We start from the raw sequence: 27848 nt of genomic DNA on the forward strand, positions 1-27848 counted from the left end.
TATTCTGATTTACTTTTTTTCTTTTACTGACACATTATAATTAGATGTTATATTGAGGTGTACAGTAATAGGGACAGTACTCGCACACAACTGATAGAGTATTTCCCTTCAGGTCCAGCTTCTTTCTCCCCTCCCCTGTACATGTCTTTGAATGTCTTTGAGACTGGCTTTGGTCACTTAGTATATGCACAATGTGTAACACTGGTTTAAGGGTCAAGAATATTAGTGTTGGATTATGGATGTTGATGATAATCCATCTCCTTCCTTCCTTCCTTCCTTCCTTCCTTCCTTCCTTCCTTCCTTCCTTCCTTCCTTCCTTCCTCTCTCTCCTTTCTTTCTATCATTTTTTCTTTCTTCTTATTTTCCCTTTCTTATTTACTTATTTGTGGTACTCGTGATCGAACCCACAGGATTTCTACCTCCGAGCTACACTCCCAGATGTTTTTTAATTTTATCTTGAAACACCGTCTTGCTAGGTTGATGAGAATCTCACTACTTGTTGAGCCTGTCCTCAAACCTGTGGTCCTCCTGTCTCAGCCTCCCAAGTACTGGGATTATAAGCATGTACCACCACACTTGACTGTGATGACAGTTTTTCTAAATGTTGTCCACTAACTTTCTAGCTCTAGGAAAGAAAGTCTAAAATTATGGAGTTTCCCATAGGTTAGAACTTAACAAAGATTCAGTTTTCATTTTTTCACAATTATAATTTATTTGTTATATAAAGATAGGAAATCAGAGATTAAACTATAAACAGACTATCTGAAGACCAATACGGTTTTTAAATAAATACCTGATTTTATAGGTATACTATAACTATACATCTTTGTAAATTTCAGTCATTTAAATGAACACACGTATAAATCTCGGTGTGTTTCCCTTCAAGTTCCAATTCGAAATCCCTAATTTTTTTGGGGGGGGGTGGTTGTACTGGGGTTCCTGGAAACCTATCTAACTCCGGGCTACACTCCCAGACCTATATTTTATACTTTTTTAAAATTTGGAAACAGGGTCTCTTAAGCCAGCATGGCTGGCTTTGAACCTGCACAATCCTGTCTCAGCCTCCCAAGCGTGGGAATTACAAGCATGCGTCACCACACCCGGTTAGAAATCCCTAATTTTAAAAAGATTCCCTTGGGTCATTACTTCTAAAAGTTTCATGTGTACTTTAGAAAATGCAATTAGTAAGTAAGGCTCCATGTAAAGATGCGTGTTTACTATAAAATTATTTTATCCTTCAATATGATAATGCATACTTTTTTATTCACCCAAAATGTGTCAATTTTCATTGTTACTTATTTTCTGTTGTTTCTCATGTGATTTGAATTTTTAAACATTGCTTGAAAAGTTATGGGTTTTTTAACTTCAAATTATTATGTTTCTCAATTAGTTGAACCAAAGCAATAAAATGAAATGAACAAAAAACCCCAAACCTTACATAAGGTATATTTTATATGTGCCTATGCTTTGAGTGCACCTTTCATTTTATACATGGTACCCAAAGATTGTGCAAGTTGGCATCTCTCTTTAAAAAAAAAATTAAGACATTAGCTAACTGGCTTTTAGGATGCAAAGACAAATTGTCATCCCCATCATCAATTGTAGGTGAATTTACTATTTGGCTAAATGTGAAAGAATGAAGGTCTAGTTTAAAGCCCAGCTTCCTACAGCATTTTGTAGATCACAAACTTTATTAAAAAAATTACTCTTCTTCAAAAGAAACAGCTTCTCTCCCCTCACTCTTTTTGCATTCATTTCCTAGTGGTCTGTAGCTAACAATTAAATACAATTGCTCATTAAATATTTGGTTATTCATTCAACATGTGGCTGGAAAAGATGTTTCTATATATAACTTTATTTTTATACTTGAAAAGACTTTAGAGGACATAGCTAAACAACCTTGTGGATAAATATGTGAGAATATGTATTCATTGATTTTAGATAGATGATTTTAAAGAGTTAGGAAACTAAGTATAAAACTAGTTCATATTGCACAATGAAAATAAAGCTAATGTATTTGAATTTAGTTAGCACCGCAGCTAATTGGAAACATTCTTGGGGTATATCCAAAATATTTTTTGTCCTTTTCTTCTTCTAAAGAAGGACAACACTACAAAAATTAAATAAAGTTTTAAACTTTGCCTTTTGAAAAATGTTTAAACTAACAATGTTTTTATTTAGCTAATGTATCATTATTTACTTTTCTGTGCAATGCAAAATTAAAAAGATTTGATGAAAGTAATAACTATGCCCGTATTTCATCCAAGAAAATCTTGTTATTCTTAAGATACTTGATTTGTAACTAAGACATTATTACAAAAAATTACATTATAACTAAAATGTGATATTTAAAATACAAGAAATAATTTTCATAATTCCATCCACATACTGAAGTCAATAATCTATACTTGGTACTTTACAGATGTTTTAACATTTGATCATCATAAGGACACTGAAAAAGTTTTATTCCAATATTAAAAATTAAAATTTGAAGTTTAGACTATTTAAGTAACCATTTAATATAAACAAGGAATGAACACACTCTGTATGTGTGTAAGGCTGGCATGCACTTGGAACTCAGGACCATAGATTTCTTGCTTTTTCTCTCTTCTCGCTTCTTATTTCTTTCCCAACTCTCCAAGTCTAAACATGAGACCTAATTACTCCTGAGAAAAAAAGTCCTATGGCCACCATCCAAATCACTAATTACCTCCTATTTCAGTAGCAAGTTCATTTAGCAGGGGAAGATATGGTCAGTCCACTCTGTCCAATCGGGATAAATGCATAATCTGATCATGTTTCTGTGACCAGAAGAAATTCTCTGTATAACTGTGGAAGTCCATGTTTACTTAAGAAACAAGTTCACTGTGAGTCCCAGTATCACTTATCAACCTGTTATATTTATTCTGGAAGTTCTGTGCAGCTAAATGTGTCTTCACAAAATTTCCTGTTTCTGGCTTAATACAGAAACGATTTTCTGCTATTTTTGAGTTAGGACTAGTAACCCAAGAAAAAAATGTTGATTTTCTCCCATTGTAAGAACGGGATCACTTCTTTTTCTATTACCGAAAGAGAGTATTTACCACTACAGAAAATGCTGTCTGAATATATCGATTGCTAAATATGTTGTTTACGTCTAGATGAAAATTCCAAACTAGATATTTGGTCCAACTGTTGGCAGTTTTGCAGAAATTTAAACTTAATGTCACAGTCTAACAAAACATTAAATGTTTCTTTATAGCCTTTTAAGAAATATTTTTCTGAAATAACATCAGGTGGGAAGTCTTAACAGAATATATTGGAAGATACATTATGGATTTTTAGTATAAAAGATTTGATTTAGAGTTTTTAAACTTTTTTCATATGGGTGTGTGTTTTGTTTTAGAAAATGCAATCATTTCTTAACATAAATATGCTGTATCTTAGAAGCTGATATACAACTTTACCCTCAAAATAAGATGAACAATTTTTTTATAACCAAATGGCAACATCTGATTTTACATCTTGAAATTCATTATAGGTAAATGAGCGTGATCGTCTCCTGAGATTTGTTGGTCTCCGTGGTTTTCCTTCTATCAGTTCTAAATAGATGTCGGATTTCAGAAAACGTGTGTAACTGTCTTGTTCCATGAGCTGGTACACTCTATTCTCTGCGGCATCAAAGCTTTGCAGGGTGGGCTGGGTGATGCTCCTAGTGATGACTTCTTTGGTGTGAAAATCAAGGTTAACCTGGATAAATAAAAAAGTATAATTACATTTATTATTATTTTCATATGGTGCTGGGGATTAAACTGGGGGCATTCTATCTTCAAAGTACATACTCAGACCTATTTTATTTTATTTTTTGTTATTTTGAAACAGTGTTTTGCAGAGAGTCTTGCTTCTTTTCTGAGGCTGTCCTTGAACCTGTGATCTTCTTGTCTCAGCCTCCCAAGTTCTGGGATGACAGGCATACAGATAGACACATCTATTTAAGCAGACACCTTTGAAAAATAATTCAAGACCAATACAATGTTGGAGTGGGCATAGTGGGCTTAGAAACATGGGGAGTTTTTTTTCTTCTAGTGTCTAGGGATCCAGTGTTATCTTGTTTTTGTATCTATTTTTCTGGGCTGATATTTCATCTGGCTCTTCTCTCTCATGTTTCGGGTCCTTCTTATTTTCTAATTTAGAAATATGTAATGTTGCAAGGAAGGTTACCATCCAAATAATTTGGTTAGCTGACTCATTTTCCAAGCGAGGAACTAAACTTCCTAGACATTAAAACATTTGAATGATGGGAAACAGTGAGCTTGGAGATTCCCATATGAGGTTTCTGTTTATTCCAGCACTCTCTCATTTCACTATATCATGATGCTTTCCTACAAACAATTATATATAAAAGTAAAAACATGTCCTAAAGATATAAAATCTTTTAGTGCTTTTATTATGGTATTGCTAATATATCTGGTTCTGATGATGGTGTGGTTGTTTTCTGGCAGATGATCTCTGTTTCTTCTCCTGGTTAACATCATACAATTAGCTACATTTTTTACTTTTTCTTTTTTTTTAAAGATATATATAAGGTTCTTCTTGGGCAAATAAAGACTAAACCATTGAAAACCAGAATAGATTGAAACACACTAAAACAAACAAACAAGCAAACAAAAAATAGCCATGATTTCTTGTGGAGATATAGTCACATAGATGATACTACTTCATGGATAGGATCTTGAATGTTGGTCAAAGGCCTGGATGCTAAAGGCTTCCTTCCTTGGCTGCCCGTGATGCTATGGGGAGTGATGGAACCTTTAGAGGCGGAGCCTAGTGGGAGGAAGTTAGATAATTGGAGGTGTGTCCTTGAGGCAGATATCAGGGCCCTGTTCTCCTGTTTTCTGTCTGCCCTGAGGTGAGCAGTTTCCTCAGTCACAGGCCTTCACCATGATATACTGTTTTCCAATATGATAAGACGAAGTGACCACAGGTAGAAACCTCTGAAATCATAAGCCAAAATAAACCTTATCTTCTTTAGGTTGACTTATTTCAAGTATTTGTCACAATGTCAGAAGTCTAACTAATAGAGACACTATTATTTTATAAACAAAACTCTTTTTTTTTTTTTTTTTTTTTGTTTGGTGGTACTGGGGGTGGAATCCAGAGGCTTTCTACCTCCGGGCTATACTCCCAGACCTTTTTTATATTTTATTTGGAAACAGGGTCTCACTAAGTTGCTGAGAGCCTAAGTAGCTGAGGCTGGCTTTGAACCCGTGAGATACTCCTGTCTCAGCCTCCCAAGCACGGGGATTACAAGTGTGTGCCACCATGCCCGGCTAAACCAGACTCTTAAGAGTGACAGGGCACCAGTTCTACCATCAAAAATGAAGAACCACTAACAAAATGGAAACATACAAACTCCGTTTAATTAATCTCTGATGATAGTCAAACAATATCTGAGCCAGGCATGGTGGTGCATGCCTCTAATCCCAATACTTGGGAGGCTGAAACAGGAGAGTCACAGGTTCAAGGACAGCACCAGCAATTTAGTGAGACCCTGTTTCAAAATAAAAATAGATCCAGGGGTATAGCTCAGAGGTAAACATTTCTTGGTTTTAATGTCTTATAGCTAGCAATAGTATCACACAATTACCTATTGAGTTTTCATTCAAAGAAAAAACACAATTTTTGCTTAATTTTCACTTGATCCATAACCAAATGAGGTTTACAACTCATTTATTATGAAATTTTCTATCAGCCTATATTAAAGCAGAGATATAATTCTTCTGGAAAAACAAAGGTTTTTTTTTTATAGCTAGATAAGTAAACATTAAAGTGGTCCATGTCAGACACTTCTTGATTTTCTTTGTCATCATTTTCTATAATAAATCTTTAGTTTCTATGAGAAGTTGTTTTTGTTGAAATAATTAATGTGAATAACTGAATAAATCCAAATGTTGCAATTAATTGTATTTAATCTTAGTATATTACATTTGTACTAGGGATTTAACCCTTGGGTGTTCTATCTCTTTACACCCATATTCCTTTTTAGTTTTTACTTTTTAATTTTAAAACAGAGCCTAGCTAAGTTGCTGAGAATCTTAAGTTGCTGAGTCTGGCTTTGAACCTGAAATCCTCCTGTCTCAGTCTCCCAAATACTGTGAATATAGGCCTCTATCCCCATACCCAGTCTTAGTCTAGATGAACATAACTCTAAAGAATGATATTAATTATACTTTTTCTCATATAAAATATTTTATAATACATTATGTTTATATGTAAAAAAACTATATAAATAATCAATTTTCTTTCAACAAAATCTTGAACTTCCTAGTAGAATATATTGGGAAAAGTTTGATAAAGGCAGATTCTCTCAAAATATTTTTACACAGCTATACACTTTTCCAATTATCTTTACTATACCTCTTGTGGGGCATCATTTTGTATAAATTTCTCATATATTTCTTTTGCTTTAAGTTTAAGTTGCTGAGGTTCCTTGCTTTTCTTGAAATCTTCACATGCTTTCCAAAATTCAATGTTTTCCTCACTGAATTCAGTTTTAAGAAATCTGGTAAAGGCATCCAGTCCATCTATCAAAAAATAAATAATACAATATAACTACTAAATATAAATGTTGAGAAAATACACTGCTTGTTTTGTATGTGTATAGTACTTGGGGATTGTACCCAGGGGTATTCTACCACCGTGTTCCACCCACCCCCATACACACACAGCTGATTGTATTTTTGGAGACAGAGTTTTACTAAATTGCTAAGGTTGGCCTCGAATTTTTGAGCTTCCATTCTCAGCCTCCCAAGTATTGTGATTAACAGGCAGGCACCATTGTGCCTAGGATGTAATACTTGATATTAGAGCATGCTTACTAATATTAGCAGTAAAGCTATATCTTCCCTCTAATTCAAGATAGTAGCACACATCTCAAATAGTTTACATGTGGAGACTCAGAAAAATTAAGTCTAGTTTTCACAACCATGAAAAATTGAAGTAATGCGAGTATTATACTCAGATATAATTCCTTAGATCTAAGAGTGGCAGGGACCTCTACTGTGGACCTCGGCTTATATATTTTTTTCATTCATGCCCCTACCAATGTATAAGAGACTGTTCTGAAGACCCATGAAGACTTTTTATTTGGAACCCATCCTGCCCACTTCTTGACCATGCTTATGGTACTCAGGACCCTGGAATTCCCCGGACAAAGGTTCTTTATGTTTGAGGTTTGCACAGCCCCTTTTCTTCGGTTCATTCAACAAGAACACCCTAAATCATTGGTCTGCAGACCCTTCATCATAAACATTAATACACTTATATTAGCAGGCAGAAGTGTCCACTCAAATGTATGAGGCTACCTCTTACAGTGTGGAATGTACCATATTGGATTAAAAGAGAAAGAGAGCCGAACGTGGTGGCGCTTGCTTGTAATCCCAGCATTTGGGAGGCTGAGACAGGAGGACTATGTTTTGGGGATAGCCTCAGCTACTACTTAGTGAGTTATGGCTGGGGGTGTAGTTCGGAGGTAGAATGCCCTTGGGTTCCATCCCCAGTACTGCCAAAAAAAAATAAAGAAAAAATAAATAAATAAATAAAGAAAGAAAGAAAGAAAGAAAGAGAAAGAGGGTAGACCAGGCTTACTTTTTCAAACCTGTGAAGGATCTGAGGGTTTAAATTCCAGCATAATCCTCCAAGTAGTTTACAAAATATACTTTATAAAATAAAATAATAATATGCATATTTTAAGCAGTTGTTAGCTTGACCCATAATTCTAAATCATTTAGAGATAGTATATATGGTTTTCTTTTTTCCTGAGCTCATAAATGTAAGGGGAAGTTATGAAGTCTCCTGGAAGACTGCCTAGGTTCAAATTCATGTTTTACTAGTAACTATGTGGCCTTGAGTGAACTAATTTTTTAATCCACTTTAATTTATTAATATTTACAATTAAAATAATCATAGATACCTGATTGGGTTATCAAGAGAATTAAAATGTGTTAAAATATGCAAAGTGGTTAGAATATGTATTGGAAAACAGTAAGTGCTCTGTAAGGATTTTGGTGGTGGTCATTGATAGTGGTAATGATGTTTATAATGTTCTTGGTGATTTTCACTTATTTAATATTCATCCAGATAAAGTTTATATAACTAAAAAGTGTCAGGTTTTAGACTTAAGCATAAGAGAATTTGACTTAAAACTAGTATTCTTTCAACTATCTTTGATATAGACTATCTTTGATCTAGACTAACATCTCTTCTGCACCCAACTCCCTAACCCCTGGGAACCAACTATCTGCCTTCCATTTATATATTTTTGTCAATGCAAGAATGTGATGTAAATGAAATAATGTAGTACATACACAGTTTGGAATAGCTTTTTTCATGCAACATAATTTTCTGGAGTTTAATTCAAGTTGATGTATGAATCATCATTTTGTTTCTTTTCATTGCTTTGTTGAATTTCATTATATACTGTTAACTATTTATTTGATCATTCACCCATTGAAGGACATTTAGGTTATTTCTAGTTTAATGTTGTTGCTCTCCTTATGAATAAGGATGTTATAAAACATTTCTGTACATTTAAAATATGTAAACATAAGTCTTCGTTTTCCTAGGATAAGTCCCAAGAAGCTAAATTGATTAGTTGCATAATAGAAGCATTAGAAAAGTGGGAAGGGAACTATGCTTCTGATGCATTTTAATTCAACTTTCTTGGAGAAGATCACATTCAAGTTGGAATTAAATCACTTTTAGCAGTCTTTCTTTAGATATTGTCTTACTCTGTATTTATGGGCTTTTTATTTATTTTTTGCTATCACAGATAAATCATTGTATAGGGAAATCTCAAGAGTTCTATAAGAACTTCTCACATGGAAGCATCTGATAATATGGATCCCTGCTTTTTAAAAGACTTTTTTTTGGTGGTACTGGGGTTCCTAGAAGCCCTTCTATCTCTGGGCTACACTCCCAGACCTATTTTTTTATTTTTTATTTTATTTGGAAACAGGGTCTCTTAAGCCAGCGTGGCTGGCTCCGAACCAGCGCCATCCTCCTGTCTCCGCCTCCCAAGCACTGGGATCACAAGCGTGCGCCACCACGCCCGGCTAAAATACTCTTCTTTTTAAGATTCTAGGATGCCATGTCTCCAAGTCCATACTGTCTAATCACTTTTCTGTATAATTTTCTGTGCTAGTTTAGCTTACTCTCTTCCCCATTAAACATGACATTCTCCTAGGTTTGGTTCTTCACCTTTTTCTCATTTTCTATTTTCCCCCTTCTCTTCCCTATTCTCTTGTCTTTTCTGTGAACATTTTCTTCTAAAATCCCTTTTTTCCTACTGTCTACTGCAGTACACACACACACACACACACACACACACACACACACACACACACACAAACACTGACACATATGCCACTTGCAGGCAAAACTTTGGGAAATTTTCTCAGAGTTATATTTTGGTATCACTGAAAAATTAAAGCCTCATGACAAGAAATAACCCAAAGAAAATTGTTCTTTTCACTTCCAATGTTCTTCCAGATTCTGAAATATCTTTTCTCTTTATGAAATAAGAACCTTTGATTACATTTTCTACACTGGTCATTTAATCTCTGCCTCATTTATTTCTCAACACATTAAAGTGTAGTTTCTGTTTGACACCCTGCTTAAATTATTTTTGCCAAATTAACTATTGTATTCCGTGAACATTTTTAACCGTTTGTATGTTACTTCTATCTCAAATAGCAACCATGTAAAATTTAGTCTGTAATTCTCTTCTATGGCATCTATACTCCTGAATTTTTTGTTTTTCTTCATTCTTCCCTTGAATTCCTTTTCCCGAGAAACCAACAGAACACTCAAATAAAATCAATATGCTGACTTCTCAGAACTCTTTCTCCAGCCTCTTTCTTGAGCTCCAAGTATATACAGACAAATATGTGGTAAACATCTCCAACTTCATCAGTCTAATTTCATCAATTTAGTCAGTTCTGGTGGTTCAGGCTTAAATTAGAGACCATTTGTTTCAAAAAATTTCATCAATTTTTAAAGAATAAGTCAAGTCTCCTTTATATAAAGCATCCTAGTATGCTGGACAACGCTTAAAATATCATACTGCAGTCACTTATGTTTTCTTTGCTACACTGTGAGATTTATGAAATAAAGACCCTTTTGCATTTGTCACCAAATCTCTGGTTCCCACCATGAATAAATCACTCAATAATTATTTAAATAGAAGTACAGTATTGAATAAATAATGACAATTCAAAATATTAGTAAATAAATTTAATTGAAAAATAAAAATACACAAAAGAGTGTTAGAAAATGTATATGTTAAATGAATATATCAAATCTATAACACTTATAAGAAAAATTGACACCGGCAATTATAAGGAACCAAACAGTAAATCAAAACAAAAGATTTTGTAGATTGTAGAGAGTCTCACTAAGTTGCTGAGGCTATCCTCAAGCCTATGATTCTCCTGCCTCAGCCTCCCAAGTATTGGGATTATAAGTATGTGTCACCATGTCCAGTTTAGCAAGATTATTTTATATATAGAAGTAAATCAGAGAGATTACCACAAACTGTACAGAAATTACAAAACATAATAAATATTACTAGTGTCTTCACAACAATAAATAAAATTTATATGAAAAAAGAAAATTACTTAAGAAATTAGAAAGTTTACCCAAACTGATACTGAAGAAGTGGGAATCTTATAACCCTAATTCAATTTTAAAGTCAATTTTATAATAAACTAGTTTTCCACTATTACCACTCAAAAATCTTTGGACTCAGATTAAGTAAATTCCTTAAGTCTTTTTACATAAAAACATTCTAATCTTATGCAAAAATTTCTTATAGAAAACAATGAAGAGATGGATACTTTCAATCTCATTTTATGAGGGCAGGATAATTCTTATACATAAACCAGGCAAATGTGTTACACCCTTTCCTCTAAATAAACAGTAGACCAAAAAAGAAAATTACACAGCAATATGTCTCGTAACCATTGATAAAATATTTTGAAAAATGTTTAAAAATTTAGTTTAGCGATTTATAAAAGAGGAAACAAACATGCTGTCATTATGCCTGAACAAATATAAAGTTATAGAATTTTATGTCTGCACAAATTATTGTCACTCATATTTTCATTTTTTTGCATTTACTATTTTCTAGAACTATTCCTTATGATCAAGAATTATTTCTAATATCCAAAGTTCAATACAGAATAAAGTAAGAACAAAGCTCTATTGTTAGAATGATAGCAATAACTAAGAACTCTTATGTTTTTAATGTACTTAAAGCTTTGGATGTCTAAGTACTGTCTATATACTTCTTACTTCATTTTCTCAGTAGATGCCTGGAATAGCTCTTTATTTATTTATACAGATGAGGAAACTCAGTTTCAGATAAATTCAGTAACTTCAGATCTCACCTCTTAAATTATAGAAGTGTATCTTTCTTAAGAAGATAATATTTCTGGAAGACTGGATAATACCCCTAAGCCTGTGAATATACTACCTCTACTAGACAAAAGAATTGGGTAGATGTGACTGTATGTAAGGACACTGAGGTGGGAGATTAGCCAGGAAGATCCAATCTAATCATGTCCTTTAAAGTATAAGAGGACGGACGGGAAGTGAGACACAGAGATGTCACATGACAACTTGGTTCTCCATTTTTGGCTTTGAAGAGAAAATGATCATGAACTAAGAAACACGAATTCTAGAAGGTAGAATTGCCTCTAAATTTGCAACCAACAAGAGCATGAAGATGTTGGTCTAAAACTATAAATAATTTGATTCTGCCAATGACTTGAATGAATGGGAAAGGAATTGTCCCTTAGACACCTACCGCCTAAGTATAGAAGTCTGATGACACCTTAATTTTCTTCTGATGTACCCATGCTAGATTCTGTGGAACTGTAAGATAATGAATCTCTGTATAAATCACTGAAGTTGTGATTATGTTGTTACATCAGCCGCATAAAACTCATACAAGCCCCAAATGATGTTTTATGTGTCACCACCTAGTCCTCCTATATATAGAATTTGTCTTCACCAAGAAGAAACATTTTTTATGTTGTAAACAATCTTTATAAATGTATTCTAGTTTCAGGAACTTAATGGGTTAAGCAATTGGTAGTCAGGAAAAGATCTGACAACATACAGATATCATTAGAGCACAGAGTGACTCTGACCACTAACCTGACATAAGAGTGACAGGTCTTCTCCCCACTGCCCCTTCAATTGGATTTTTTCCTGGAGCAAGGAGAGGGCCAGCTAATCCTTTTCCTCAGTAAATAGCCCCTGAGTATCAGATGTTATTAGTTACCTGTGAGTGAACTAGGGAGAAACGGAAAGACCGGGCTCAACAAGAACTTGAGAAAGCATCTTAGGTCTGAGAAGTGACTTGAACACCTTGTCTGCAGCCTTGAGACACAGGTAAGATAAATTCCACTGAAAGTCAGGTATGTCTTGGAGGCCTTAGTGCGAAGGGGTTCCTAAATGATTCAGCAAACTCTGCAAGGAGGACCGGCGAGTCATATTTAATTGCTTTGCTTCTTATTTCCCTAGCCAAGTAAGTTTATAGTTTCAAGACTTATTTTCCCATGGCATGGTGTGCTTTTTTTCAGAACATAAAGGTAAATATGAAGGGCCAATGATGCCTTTGATACCGAGCAGATTTTCCTCAAGTGATGAATAGGTTTTCAGAGGAAAGTCAATGGCCTATCTCTGCTTTTAATGTCTGTGGACCAAAATAGCTGTCATACAAACCCTTGGGAGTCAGCTATTCTGGTTGTTTTGTGGTTTGTTAGCACATAAGCAACTGTAGGGATTCTGCATTCTTGTTTGATCTTCCTACCCATGATTCCTTTCATCACTTGCATCTCAGGGCTGGACTTGTGAACAGTTTGTGCTTTCTAATATTATTATTATTTTTTCCAGTACTGGGGATGGAACCTAGAGACATTCTACCTCTGAGCCACACCCCTCAGGCCTATTTTTTTTATTGTTTATTTTTTGAAACTCACTGAGTTGCAAAGGGCCTCACTAAGTAGTTGAGGCTGCCCGTGAACCATGATCCTCCTGTCTCAGCCTCCCGAATGGATGCTGGGATTGCAAGTGTGTGTGCCACCATGCCGGGCTTGTTCTTTTTAAGTTCTAAAAGTGAAATTTAATGTCTTCTAAAGACTTCTGGTGAAACTGGAGCATTAGGCTGAAAACTTTAGAAGATAGGTGGAATAAACATTACTTGGCTATTAATTAGTAGTAGCTTGAAAATATCTTCCTTTTTTATTTATGTAACTAAAGAAAATTGTTATTCTGGAGTGTGATCGTGCACACCTATAATCCCAGTACTTGGGAGGCTGAGACAGGAGGATTGCAAGTTCCAGGCCAGCTTTAGCAATTTAGACTTAGACTCTCAGGAACTTAGTGAGACCCTGTTTCCACATAAAAAAAGAAAAAAAAAGACTGAGAGTGTAAATCAGAAGTAGATGACACTAAATTCAATCCCCATCACCAAAACAAAGCAGAACAATAATATTTAAAAAACAGCAAACAATTGTTTTATCTCCTCATCTCTAAGCTTACATTTTGCCTTCGTTTCTTCTCTCTCTTCTCTATTGACCTCGGAAGAAAATAAGGAGAGCCTGAGTCAAAATGTGTGCCTTTTAACCTCTCAGCTGAAGTCAAATTCGAAACGTGGGGCGTTTTTGAGTCTGTAAATGTACAATCGCAGTAAAAACCACAATATATATACCAACTGGCTTGCTCCAAACGTTAGGCGGTTAGCCCGTCTTCCTGACAAATCTTAAAAAAAGAGGTATTTCCTCTTGTTGAATATTTAGTGTGATCAAAAATTGCTGCTAAGCACCCATACTTCCTTCCTCTTTTACATCTCTAACATGTTTGTTCTACCAAAATTAACATCCATCTTCATTCTAAATCTATATATTTGCCCAACCTGTTATTTAATAACTGTTTTTGGAACAGACAGGTTCTTTGTGTTTTCTAATGGAATGTTGAAATTTCTCTTTTTCTTACCACAGGGTCTTGACATGCTTTACTTGGTAGTTGCTGTAAGCTGGATTTCGATAGAGACCAAATATTAGGAAACAATTGGAGGTAAGACCACAACAAGTTGTTAGAACATTTTTAGGTGATGCTAATTTAAAAAAATGCAGAGCATTCATATGGAAATGTGTCTTCTATTGATATTACCTAGTATGTCACTGGGGGTTATTGCTGGGTTTTTGTTATTATATAGGTTTTGCCTCTTCTCTTTTCATATTAAGTGTTTTAGCTTCTTCATCCTTGTTCTTCTGTTGTTTTTAAAATAATGTTGGTTAAAAAGAAAATGCTTGCACCAGGTGTGGTGGTTCAAGCCAATAATCACAGTACTTTGGGAACTGAGCCAGGAAGGATCACAGGTTGTGGACCAGCCTCAGCAACTTAGTGAGATGCTCAACAACTTAGTGAGACCCTGTTTCAAAACATAAAAATGAAAAAAAAAATGCATAAATAAATAGAATAAAAATCCGGCAGTATTACACTGAGAAAATAATCTTTTTCAGGTCAGATTTACTTTGGAGAGAGGAAATCAAGGATTTTTTTTTCTTTTATTTCTGAACAAAATCATCCTGACCATGTGAAGGGGTAAACTTCTCTGATTTCAATTAATTCTATTTATATGCCACGCATAAGCAGAGACTGATTGAGCATTTTTTTAAAATACTAAATTCTGTCTGAACTGAGTCAGTAATTAATTGTCATGGTTTCAGAAGAATACAGCTATTACTTTTTCCATTAATATAAAAATTGTTATGTATAACAATTAAAACGTTTTAGTGATATTTAAAAGGAATCATTCATATGCCAGACAACTGAAATTGTTACTTAATAATAACTTCCTTCATCTATCTTTTAATTATTTATAAATCACCTAATGTGAGCCACAGGACTCTGTTATATATGTGAATAAAATGATATTCATTAAAATAAAAGTTGTAAGCATCTGCTAAGATCTTGACATTTTGCAATATGTCTTTAATTGGTACAACTCTATTTACTTTTAACATTGGCCCTAGGAAGTAGCGTTCCTATAATCATGTCTACAGATTAAGAGGCCATTTATGTCTATAGATTAAAAGGCTTATATTCAAAGCCTTAGGAGGCTGAGACAGGAGGACTGCAGGTTAGAGCTTGGCCTCAGCAATTTAGCAAGTTCTTCCAAATCAGTGAGACCACCGTTTTAAAATAAAAACAAAATACTGAGGATGTAGCTCAGAGAAAGAATGCCCCTGGGTTCAATCCCTAGCACCAAAAAAAAAAAAAATAGAGAAATTGATATTGAGAGACATAAGGTGCACTAAATTTTACAGCTGGTAAAAGATAGAGTGGAACGGACCCAGGCTTATCTTGTTAAAAAGTACAAGACTTTTGCCACTCTACTGCCCTAAAGACCAGCCAGCCTTTGCTGTTGAGGAATTCTGAAATTGATGGGCAGCGTAGGTATGCTTGGACTTAGGACAGAAGAAGGATGATTGTAAGGGGGACTTGAACTCTCTGGGGTAGCAGATGAAAATCAGCAGACCTGGAACTGAAGCAGAAGTCTTTCAGAAAATAGCATAAACATTATTTCAAATGTAGTCCTTTTCTGAGTTCAGACAGCTGACTTGTGGACTATGCCAGCTGCTACTTGCTGGAATATTATGCAGAAGCCCCTTTGTTACTGTGGTTAGACTCCAGATTCATTCAGACATTGAAAATGAACTCAGAGAGCTGATACCAAGAAAAGTGTTCTCAGGACATGTTAGGCAGAGGGAATGGCTTTTGTTGGCATAATATAACAGTGAAGAATAATACTGATTCAAGAAGTGAGTGAATGAGAAGTAAGGAAGTAGTTCATTTTTTAAAATTTTAAGCAAATTACTTTTTTTTTTGTACTATTGAACCCAGGACCATTCTACCTCTGAGCCATACCCCCAGACCCGTGTGTGTGTGTGTGTGTGTGTGTGTGTGTGTGTGTTTGAACCAGGGTCTTGTTGGGTTGCTAAGAGTCTCACTAAGTTGATAAAGCTCATCTTGGACCTGTGATCCTCCTGTCTCAACCTACCAATTACTAGGATTACAGGTGTGGACCACCACACCTGGAAGTATCATTACTATTATTTTTATTATTATTGTTATTATTATTATTATTATTATTATTATTATTTATTTATTTCGTGTGGTACTGGGGATTCATCCCAGGGGCAATCTACCTCTGAGTTATGCCCTCATCCCTATTTTATTTTGAAACAGGGTCTCACTATGTCGCTGAGAGCCTTGCTTGCTCAATAGCTGAAGCTGACTTCAAACCTTCTATCCTCCTATCTCAGCCTCCCAACTACTGGGATTACAAGCATGCACCACTGTGCCTGGCTAATAAATTACTTTTTAAAATATATGGTGCAGTGCTGTAGGAGATTATCCTAGCATGTCAGCTGCTTCCTGATTCTCTTTGGCAAACTGTGTTGAGTCAGGTGACAGTGGCACCTTCGCTCAGAGGAAGGCTGAGACTTCCTAAGCAGGAGTGAACGTAGCTGCTAGAAGTGCTTGGTAGAACCTGGGGCTAGAATTCACACTGGAAGAATCTGGCTTGATGTATCATGCAAACATGAAATGCTTAGAATTACATCTTTCTAAATTAAAACTCAGTCATCTGCTGGAGAATTTTCATGATGCCCAGAAAAAAAAAAGAAAAAAAAAGAATCAAAACACTTTGCAGTTGGCGACCACAGAGAGTATGACATCCGAGGTTAAAGGTGTTCATTGTTTCTCCTTCGTAGGTCTGACCGGATGTAGAATGTGTGATTTACTTTGCAAGGATGACTCATTTATCTAATCCATTTTCAATTGAGACTGGATTTTCTTTATCTGTATTCCTTGAAGCAACTCTTGGAAATAGGCCAACTGGAAACATACATTTAACTTTATAGAACACTACAATCCCTTATCTTTTAATTTTTTTAATGTGATCCTGAGGGTTGAACCCAGGAAAATTCTGTGAGCTACACCCCCAACCATTTTCTTTCCTTTGTTTGTTTGTTTGAAAACAGGGTCTTTCTAGGTTTCTGAGTCTTGTCATGTTGTTGTTGAGGCTCTTATCAAATCTGTGATCCTCTTGTCTCAGCCCTGCTCTGAAATTCCTTATCTTACAGAAAATTATTAAGCAAAAACTAGGAAGAGTAAGGTGAAAAGTATAAGGAGAAATACTCATTTTCTTCCCTCCCCAAAGTGAAATACACATTCCCTTTCTTACTCAAAGCAGTAATAAATATTTTAAAGTATAATCAGTTTTTCTTATTATTACTAATTCTTCTTATTAATTCTTCTTCTTCTTCGTAGTAGTAGTAGTAGTAGTAGTAGTAGTAGTAGTAGTAGTAGTAGTACTGGGGATTGAATCCATCCAGGACATTCTACCTGTAAGCTATGGCCTCAGCACTTTTTAAAAAAAAAATTTTTTTTCGGGTCTGGGGATGAAACCCAGGGGCATTTGACCTCCGAGCTATATCCCCTGCCCTATTTTTTATTCTTTATTTTGAAACAGGGTCTCACTAAGTTGCAGAGGGCCTAAGTAGCTGAGGCTGTCTGCAAACTGCGATCCTTTGGTCTCAGCCTCCCAAATGCGGAATTAAAAGCGTGTGCCACCATGCCTGGCTCCTCCAGCACTTTAAAATTTTTTTTTTTTTTTAAATTTTGAAACAAGATCTCACTAAGTTGCTGAGGGACTCGCTAAGGCTCACGAAGTTGCAGAGGCAGGCTTCGAAGCTCAGATCCTCCTGTCTCAGGTTCCTAAGTACTGAGATTGTAGGCATGTGCTAACATACCAGGCTATCATTTCACATTTTTAAACCAAGGGAGCATAATGACTTACATATTTTATTCCTGTCCTTCCATATAATGAATTGTTCTTGGGAACATACTTAGAATTTAGCTACAATTCCAGGCATCAGAAGTCAAATAAATCGACATTCATAAAATGGTTAGAAACAGTTATTTTCGGCCTGGTGTGGTGGTGCACACTTGTAATCCCAGTGCTTGGGAGGCAGAGACAGGGGGATCGCGCAGGTTCGAAGCCAGCCTCGGTGGCTTAAGAGACCCTGTTTCCATATAAAATGTAAAATAGGTCTGGGAGTGTAGCCTGGAGGTAGAAGGGTTCCACCACCAGTACCACCAAAAAAAAAAAAAAAAAACAAAAAAAAAAGTTATTTTCAATGAATGGAGCAACAATGCACAGAGAAAATACTTATATAGAAGTGTGAAGTTTTTCTTATTAAGACTCTTCTCATAGGGCATATGGCTTTCCTTCAAATCCTTAATTATCATGAGGTTGGAACATCTGTATCTATGTATCAGTCACCCCTCCATATTCTAGGAATACACCCACAGAAGCCTGCACAACTCCTGATAAGGCTTCCCAGCATCTACATAAGCTCAAACTTCTTACATGTCTTGTCTTCTCTTCTATTTCTCATCAGTATCAAATGCATTATCTTCCAACCAATATGGAAAATAAATTTAGGGGTCTTAGGGTGATTCTTTTATTATTATCAACATTATTATTGTTATTATTATTATTGTGTGTGGTGCTGGGGATTGAACCTAGGGTCATTCTACCTCTGAGCTATACCTCCAGCCCTATTTTTTTGATTTTTATTTTGAAACAGGCTTGCACTAGGTTAATGAAAATATCACTACTTGCAAACGGTGTCCTCAAACCATGAATCCTTTTTTCTATTTGGACACAAGGTCTCACTAATTTGGTGAGAGTCTAACTACTTACGAAGGCTGTCCTCAAACCTGTGATCATCCATTCTCAGCTTCCTAAATGATATGATTACAGGCATGAACCACCATGCCTGGCTTTATTATTTTTCTTTGTCCCCTATTTCTTTATCTTTTCACTCTACAGCATATGTGCACATTCAGTAGGTTATCAAGTTCATCAAGGTGTCTTCCAAGATGGTCCTTACCTTATGGTACCTTGTATGTTTGAAGAGTCTCCTAGGTAGTCTATGCATAGCAGTCTACCTTGTTATCTATTAGAAGTAGTTTCCTAACACAAGGTTTCCCAAACATTGTCCCAAACTTGATTTTCCCGTTTGTTTGTTTGTTTTTCATTGGTACTGGGGATCGAACTCAGGGGCGTTCTACCTCTGAGCTCCACCCCCAGATCATTTTTTTTTTTTTTTTTTTGGTATTGGAGATAAAACCCAGGGGCATTGGACCTCCGAGCTACATCCCCAGTCCTATTTTTTAGTCTTTTTATTTTTAAGACAGGGTCTCACTAAGTTGCAGAAGGCCTCACAAGTTGCTGAGGCTGGCCTCGAACCTGCTGCTCTTCCTGTCTCAGCTTCCTTTTTGTTCAGGACTCTGCCTCAATCAGGCTAAACTGCTTGCTTTTCCAGATAATAGCAAAGTCTCTTATTTCTCTCACCCTTTTTATACCTTTTTTCAATGCTCAGAAATGACCTTTTTTTCCTGCCTGTTGAATTCTTGCATACATCTATTTAATCTCACTTAATGATTGTCTAAAGCTTACATGATAAGTTGAAAATTCCAAAGCATTTTAAAAAGCTATTTGACCAATTATTTTCAGTGTTCCATGTTATACAGCAGTATCCTTTGCTTTCAAGTATTTCATGATGCATACCTTATATACTTGTATATAAATAAACATATACAGGTATCATATACACATATACTATTTTATTTGTATTCATTTATTCCATGTGTTTACAGTGATAATACTGATGACTAAATGTGAAATTGATGATTATGTATGGTAGATATAGTCTGATAGTAGTTTTTGCTGTATTAGTACTATTTTTACTAAATAGCATTTAGAAGTTATTTATGTATATGGTTTATTTATTTTTTATGGTACTGGGGTTCCTGGAAAACCCTTTTACCTCCAGGCTACACTCCCAGACCTACTTTTATATTTTTATTTGGAAGCAGGGTCTCCTAAGCTAGCGAGGCTGGGTTCGAACCTGCGCAATCCTCCTGTCTCTGCCCCCGAAGCATGGGGATTACAAGCGTGTGCCACCACACCCACCTGTATATGGTTTTAAATGATAGATTTTTATTATTTCTTTTGCAAATTTAGAGTAATTTGTTAATAAATATGGATGTAGAAAAAGTTGTCCAAAGAGCCCTATAGAAACCAATGATAAACAGATGTTATTGATGGACTTCATGATCTTCCAGTTTACTATATAACATATTTGAGTTTATTTTTCAAAATAAACATTCTATTTTAGAATGAATTTAGATTTATAGTGCCATATTCTCACATATGCTACATTAATTCAGGTTATTAATATCTTGTGTTTATATGGTATGTGTTACAATTAATGAAGCAAATATGATATATTAGCATTCACTTTTAAAATTTTCTCTTTGAGGTAGGAGTGTATATGTGTGTGTGTGTGTGTGTGTGTGTGTGTGTGTGTGTGTGTGTGCATGCATTTGCATATGTTTTAAGAGTTAAACTATGTGAATGACATTTGAAAAGAATAATAGAATTATCGCCGGGCATGGTGATACACGCTTGTAATCCCTGCGCTTGGGAGGCAGAGACAGGAGAATCACACAGGTTCGAAGCCAGTGGCGCTGGCTTAAGAGACCCTGTTTCAAAAAAAAAAAAAAAATATATATATATATATATATATATATATATATATATATATGTCTGGGAGTATAGCCTGGTGGTAGAAAGGCTTCCAGGAACCCCAGTACAACCACCACCAAAAATAAAAATAAAAAACCAAAAAAAAATACAATTATCAAAATGCCTTCCCAGTCACTGGTTTTTGTGGAATACAAGAAAAATCAGTGAGTTTTCTGTTTTGGTCTCATTTATCTTTTCTATCGAAGTCACTCTTTTTAAAATTATGTTTCTCATTAAATAATTTCTTTGTTTTTAAATTCTTAAATAAATTAAACTGTTTAATGCTTTCTGACTATATTGTCTCTCTGCTTGGAAAGTCTTTTTCTTTTTCCAGCTAGTGAATTTTGATTAATCCCCTAAAATCTAGAGTAAAAAGCATCTGTTCTGTGGATCCATTCCTACAGCTACTCATAATCAGTCCACAGTGGCTTAAATATTAACTGTTTTTGTCACACTAAACCCTCAAACTTTAATATAGTTTTATTTTCTTTATATAAATATGACATAGAATTTAGATACAGGTTTAACAGAAGGAAGTTTTTATAAAATTTGACAGGGCAAGGTCTTTCTTGCAATGTGTCATATACATATGTGTGTGTAGAAATTTTCTCTTTTTAAAGCGTAACACACACATATATAAATGTATGCATCTGTGTGTTTTTAAAGCATATATATGTTTAAAACATATTATATGTAGTATACGTGTGTATTTTCCCTAATAGTATAGAAAGAGAAATATAGAAATGAACTGAATCTAACTATTGCAACCCCCCAAATTTTTAGAGACTTATTTTAAACTTTCTGATTTAATTATTTTACAACTAACATTGTGATGAAAAATAATTGGTCTGATAAAATACTACTAATACCATAATTTTTGTGAATTCAAAATAATTTATTTAGCACTAAGATCATAGCAGATATTAATGTTGAAATCCACTAATGCTAATTTTTTATTCACATTGCCTTCCATTAATTTAAATTCCTGATACTGTATTGCTCTTTAATATTTACACCAAAAAAGAAAGGAGAGTCAGTTTCCATTTTGTTCTTTTCCTTTTGATTACTTATAAAAAAAAAAAAAACAGTTACAGAATGCCAGGTGAGGACTTTATCTGTGTGACTAATTACCTTGCTGAATAATGGATAATGGGAGTTATGGTAGAATTGTTATGTAACAATTAAGCTAAAGTAATAAATCCAGTTTATATATTACTTTCAATTGAAATTTCGACCCTCTAACATGGTTATCTAGTTGAGAGCCTACTGGAAATGGAAAAAGCTTTTTAAACTTGTTAGTAATTATTATTTTTCATTATAGCTGTAGTCGTTGACATTTATGTAGTGTCTAACATTTATTGTTTTTTTTTTTATTCGTCATCTCATTTAATCCTGACAGAAATCCATTTCCACTGGAGCTAAAAACATCACCTATATTTACAGTTGATGAAGCTGAAAGTCAGAGTGATTAGAGAGCTTAAGTAAGATTATACAACCATTTATGTTGCAGAATAAAACACGAAGTCAAATCTCAAAGGAACTTGGAATAAATTTAGCCTAGAAACAAATTCAGTTCTATTATGTGAGCACTTAACCTTTTCCGGGTTACATGCTGGGTTAAGATTATATATATATATATATATCTTATGGTGGTACTGGGGTTCCTGGAAGCCCTTCTACCTCCGGGCTACACTCCCAGACCTATTTTTATATTTTTATTTGGAAACAGGGTCTCCTCAGCCAGCCCGTGCGGCTGGCTTCGAACCTGCACAATCCTTCTGTCTCTGTCTCCCAAGCGCGGGGATTACAAGCGTGCGCCACCACGCCCAAGATATATTTTTATCTAATAAATAGTCAAATTGTAAAACAAACAAACAAAAAATAAAATAGGTCTACTCCCTTGTCTTATTTTCCTTCTCCTCATTGGTGAAGAGACTTAACAGGAAAGATGTATCAAAATGATGAACAAAAGAGAAATTAAGACAGAAACAACTTTTGGAGGCACAGATTATGGAGAAAAATTTGACATAGCTTGTTAGAACTAATCTATTAAGAACAGATCTAAGACCTGAAACAAAACAGTAGCAGCAAGGTAGTAGATTCATAATAGCCAAGATGGATCCAGGAATCAATTTAGATGTCCATCAAGGGATGGATGGATAAAGAAATTACATTCTACTTTATGCAGGCATAAAGTAGGATGTAATTCTGCCATTTTGCAGCAAAATAGCTCCATATATAATCTAAACAAATTTATTTCATAGAAGTAGAGAATAGAATAATAGTTACCAGAGACGGAAATGTAGGAGAGAGAGAAAATAGATATTGGTGATTACGTTCAAAATAGAGTTAGGTAGGAAGAATAAGAGCTAATGTTACATAGCATGGTATGGTGACTATTATCAATGATTTATTAATATAAAAATATCTAGAATGAAATTTGAACACAACACAGTGAACTCTTGATATTCTGTGTATGCTAATAACCCTGATTTGATGATTGCACATTATATACCTGTATCAAAATAACATATTGTACTACATAATGTATTGAATTATTTTATGTGTCAATTAAAATTAGTAAAAAGAAACAACAAGGATGGGGTGATTTGACATTCATTTAACAAGAATTTTGATTGTTAGGCAATTATAAGATACTGGAAATGAAGTTTTGCAGTTACTGTTCCCCAAAATAAGAACAGCCACATTGGAGTGGAATTCAGAGAAAGAAATACCACACTATAGTGCTGTCAGTACAAACTTCCTTTTTTACCACTGCTTTCCGTTTTCATTGATTACATCTTTACCCAAATTTAATCCTTGACTTTTTTTTTTTAACCTCTACTTTCTTTCTCTGAGTGTATGTTAGAGGTAGACATCTGTTTCATTACAGGAGAGGAAGTAGGCAGAAATAGGATTCTTCTGTCATTTTTTCGGAGGAAAATGAACAGGTCACCAAAACCTTATATAGCGTTGGCCAATTAAGGAGAGAAAAAAATAGTGAAAATGAAGATAGAGAAGAAGAGTTGGTGTTTTGTTAACGGAAGCACCATATTTGGGGCTGAATTGCAAGTACTCTCATCTCCCTAGCAACAGAGACTCTTTTCTTCCAGCAAACACCTGAGAATGTGAAATACACTGGCTATTGCTATAAACAGGAGCCAGCCAGCCTCATTGAGGAGTGCTCTAAGAGAAAGCTGGAAACATATGGTGTTTCAGATAAAGAAAAAGATAACTAACTGAGAACAGCTGAGGTATAAACAGAAGCTACAGCCTTGAGGAAGTACAGATATTTGGTAATTATCAAGTGCTGCAATTTTAGCTGAATAGTTCAGTATGGAAAATAATGAACCCTGGGCTTTCTTCTCACCTTCTTGGTACAGATTGTCTATCTTGCAACTTGAAATAAATTTTGAACTGAATGAAGGCAAAAAAAAAAAAAAAAAAGTTTGCTTGACTACCACCCAATGCACACTGATCCTTAAGTTATGTGCCCCGTCAGCCTGCCCTCCAACTGGGCTCCATTGTGCTGTTGGACGTCAAACAGGGACTCAGTTTTACCCTCATCCTCCATGTAATACACAGAGCTCTTCTGTAAATATACACTGATTCTCAACTTTTTTTTTTACAGATTCTGCTTAAAAATAGATGACTGAAGCAGTCAAGATAGTGCATACCAGTATTTCCAGTACTTGGGAGGCTGAGGCAGGATTATCGCAGGTTGGAGATAGCCAAATTGCGAGACCCTTTGCAGTTTAGCAAGGTGCTGTTTCAAATGAAAAAATCAAAATAGATCTGGGGCATATAGCTAAGAAGTTGAATTCCCATGGGTTCATATTCCAGCAACACACACACACACACACACACACACACACACACACACACAGATGATTGATACAACATACAGAGTGAAGAAATAATAAAATTGTTTAAAACACTGTTTTCATGTGAGTTTTCTCAATGGCCATTAACAAAACTATTTTAAGATTTCAATCACTTAACAATAAAAATAATGCGGATAATTTGTTAATTACAGATGAAATAATCAAGATCTTCAAAAATCAGAAAAAATTAAACATCCAAATTTGTGAACTACATTATGAAGATAATTAACTTTGCAACAATAAGAGATTCTTGGTAACTGAGAAAATTCTTTAAAATTCTCATTAGCTGACTATTCTACTATTCAGTTACATCTGTTGATCTGAAACTTAGATTACCATAAATTACCAAACATATTAAAAATTTTATGACATCTTGCTTTGTGTAATTACAAGCATCCGTTGTTTAATTTTCCATTAAGGAATAAGGGGTTTGGTGGAGATGTCACTAACCTCTATGGGAAAGCAGCTTGTCAAAGGATTCACCCCATTTCACCGCTTCTTCACGGGAGACTCTGTTCAGGAAACAAAATGCTTTTATAATGGAGTGTGCAGAAAGTCTGTTTATGAATCTGTGTGAACATATGTGAGATTATAGCTCTTTTCAGTTGTAATTCACAGGGTTCCTCCTTTGATTTTTTCATAGTGAAATTGCCTTGTGCATGTATGCCCCTACCACTCTCTGAACCATTTTACGATGTGAGACGACAAAGCGCCAATAGCAGTATAATTAAACAAAAGATAATTTCTCAGACAAAACATTAATAATGAAACAAACTCATGTTCAAAACTTTCTGAAAATAGTTCTCAAAAGAAAACACCTTATTTAACAAAAAAGAAAGTTATATTTATACTTGAACCTTCAAGAACATTGGCCCATTTTCTTTGGGGCCAATTTCTTTAGTCTACTGAATAATGTGTGAAAGTAAGATTACATATTTCCTTGTGGATGTATGAAACAAACAAACAAACAAACAAACAAACAATGATGTATTAAGATCGAAAGCACACACACCAAGAAAAATAATTTATTCCTTTATTTCATCAAATAGAGGAACCTAAACTCACAGTATCTTTCAGTCAAACTCTCTCTCTCCCTTTTGTTTTAACTGCAATTTCCTTGAAGCTGTAACCACAATATGCTGCAAAATTTTTTTTTAAAAAACAGATATAGGAAGTGTGACTAATGAAGTTCCAAAGGGAGAAGAAATAGAAGACATTGCTAATACCACCAATATTTTAGAGATTTTGGTTATGGAGAAAGTGAAATATTTTCTTGGATCTTTCATGGGTCATATTCAAATTTAGAAGAATTTTATTAAATTAGGATATAAAGTTATTTCACTTTCTTTGAATTCTTTTAAAGAAATGTTAAAAATTTGCAAGACATTCTCAATGTGTATATTTATTGCTATTATGCCTATGGTATTTTTTTCAAACTCTTGAGAAGAGAGCTGAATAACTCTTTTGTGTATATTATATTTTAAAAACAAATTAGTGATAATATTTTTTCAATGTAGAGAATAAAATATTAACTTTAAAATGGAAAGATATATAAATTATAGAAGAGCACCTGTAAATGCTCATGGAATTAAGTCAAGCTACTAAAATGTTTTAAGTTTAGGTATATATCTAGTTTCTTAAAAGAAGCTTTCTAGCTTTCCTTCTATTACTATGTAATTTTCAATAAAATGGACATTCCTTATTTCCTTTTCTAAATTTTTAATGATAGAATCAGTAAAGTTTCCCCCTTAATAATGAAAGTTATTTACCTTGATTCTCTGGCCAGGAGCCCAGATCTGAGAGAGTGGGGCTCCTCATGGAATTCTGCTTTCTGCATCAGAAGACTTAGCCTGCTCCTTTTTTCCTTAGCTCTGTAAAAAAAACAAAAAAACAAACATACAGTAGCTTCAGGATGATATAGATGACATATAAAATTTCTTCTTCTGCCTACCAAGTCTGGAATTGGTAAATACTTAACCTACCAACTCACAAATATCTCTGCCACATATTTATACACTCATGAATCCTATTTAAATATTTTGCCCATGGAGGATTTAGGATAGCATAGGCTAAACATATTTCTCTTTTACATTAATGATAGGCAAATATTTGAGATCATGGTTTCAGTAAAGATTATTCTAGTTCTTCTGTGCGACTAAAATTGCTACACTTTTTAAAAACACATAAAGAATACCCTGTGTCTGTGTATTTCTATCGCCCTGAATCCTACTATGATACATAATTGCAGTGTCTCAATTAGATGAAAATACTTAGCGGGGTTTGGTGGCACACACTTGTAATTTCAGCATTTGGGAGGCTGAGACTGGAGGATCAGGGTTTGCAGACCGCCTCAGCTACTTACTGAGGCTTTGAGGAACTTAGTGAGACCCTGTTTCAAAATAAAGAATAAAAAATAGGGCAGGGGATGTAGCTCAGAGGTCAAATGCCTCTGGGTTCCATCCTCCCCAGACCTAAAAAAAAGAAAAAAAAAAAAGAAAAAAAATACTTTTAGCAGTTGTTTACTCCCAATAAATAAGGAAAAAAAAAACATTCTAGTTGCTACAATGCAATCAAAATATTTTCAACCAGACATTTAAAAAGTAAGTGCTGAGAAATATTCATCAATCATGCTTTTAAAAAGTTAAGACTAAAAAATTTTAATTGTACCTGGTTTTGGCCTCTTTGGTTGCTTCTTCTCTTCCTGGACCATGTATTAACTTGAAAAAAGTTCTTTCTTTGGATTCACACATATTTAATTGAGAAAGCAAAACCAGGGATGTTTTCATTTTTTTCTCTCTAAAATGAAGAAGAGATGTCTAATTGATTCCATCATTCTCTAGTTCACCGCCGAAGGCTATCTCATCTTTATACATGATAGAGTAAAAGAAAACTTTGACTCTTTCCGCGATTCTTACAAAAAAGGAACGAAAAAAGGAGAGAAAAAGAAGTCAGCTCTGTTTCTACCTCTGCAAAAATGTAGGACTGAGGAACCAAAGAAGTACAGTTCTTCGGTCTTGATCTGTTTAGGGAAATGATACTACACAATTGCTAGATGACTCTTGGTCTCCAAGATAAAGGCCGTATTACCACAGTGCAACTTCTCCTTTGCTCTTGTGCAACCAGGATGACGCCTTGACAAACAATGGCTCTGTCATTTCCTACAGGAACTTTCTGAAAAGTTTTTAAAGGTGTGTTAAATGTATTGTGGCAAAAATGTAAAACGCATTCAAAAATATTATTCCCATTTTCTT

At 34.7% G+C, this 27848-nt stretch overlaps 1 protein-coding gene across 1 annotated transcript; it reads right to left on the reverse strand.

Moving 5' to 3' along the window:
- Positions 1–3471: 3471 nt before the first annotated feature.
- On the reverse strand, positions 3472–27383 carry RGS18 (regulator of G protein signaling 18; the record flags this gene model as incomplete). The annotated part of the gene is made up of 5 exons (XM_080698249.1): positions 3472–3729; positions 6397–6563; positions 25048–25109; positions 26367–26468; positions 27265–27383. The coding sequence occupies 5 exons, from the start codon at positions 27381–27383 to the stop codon at positions 3472–3474; spliced, it is 708 nt and encodes a 235-aa protein (XP_080554375.1).
- Positions 27384–27848: the final 465 nt, after the last annotated feature.

This window comes from Muscardinus avellanarius, assembly GCF_963383645.1.
Source record: "Muscardinus avellanarius genome assembly, chromosome: 7".
NCBI lineage: Eukaryota > Metazoa > Chordata > Mammalia > Rodentia > Gliridae > Muscardinus > Muscardinus avellanarius.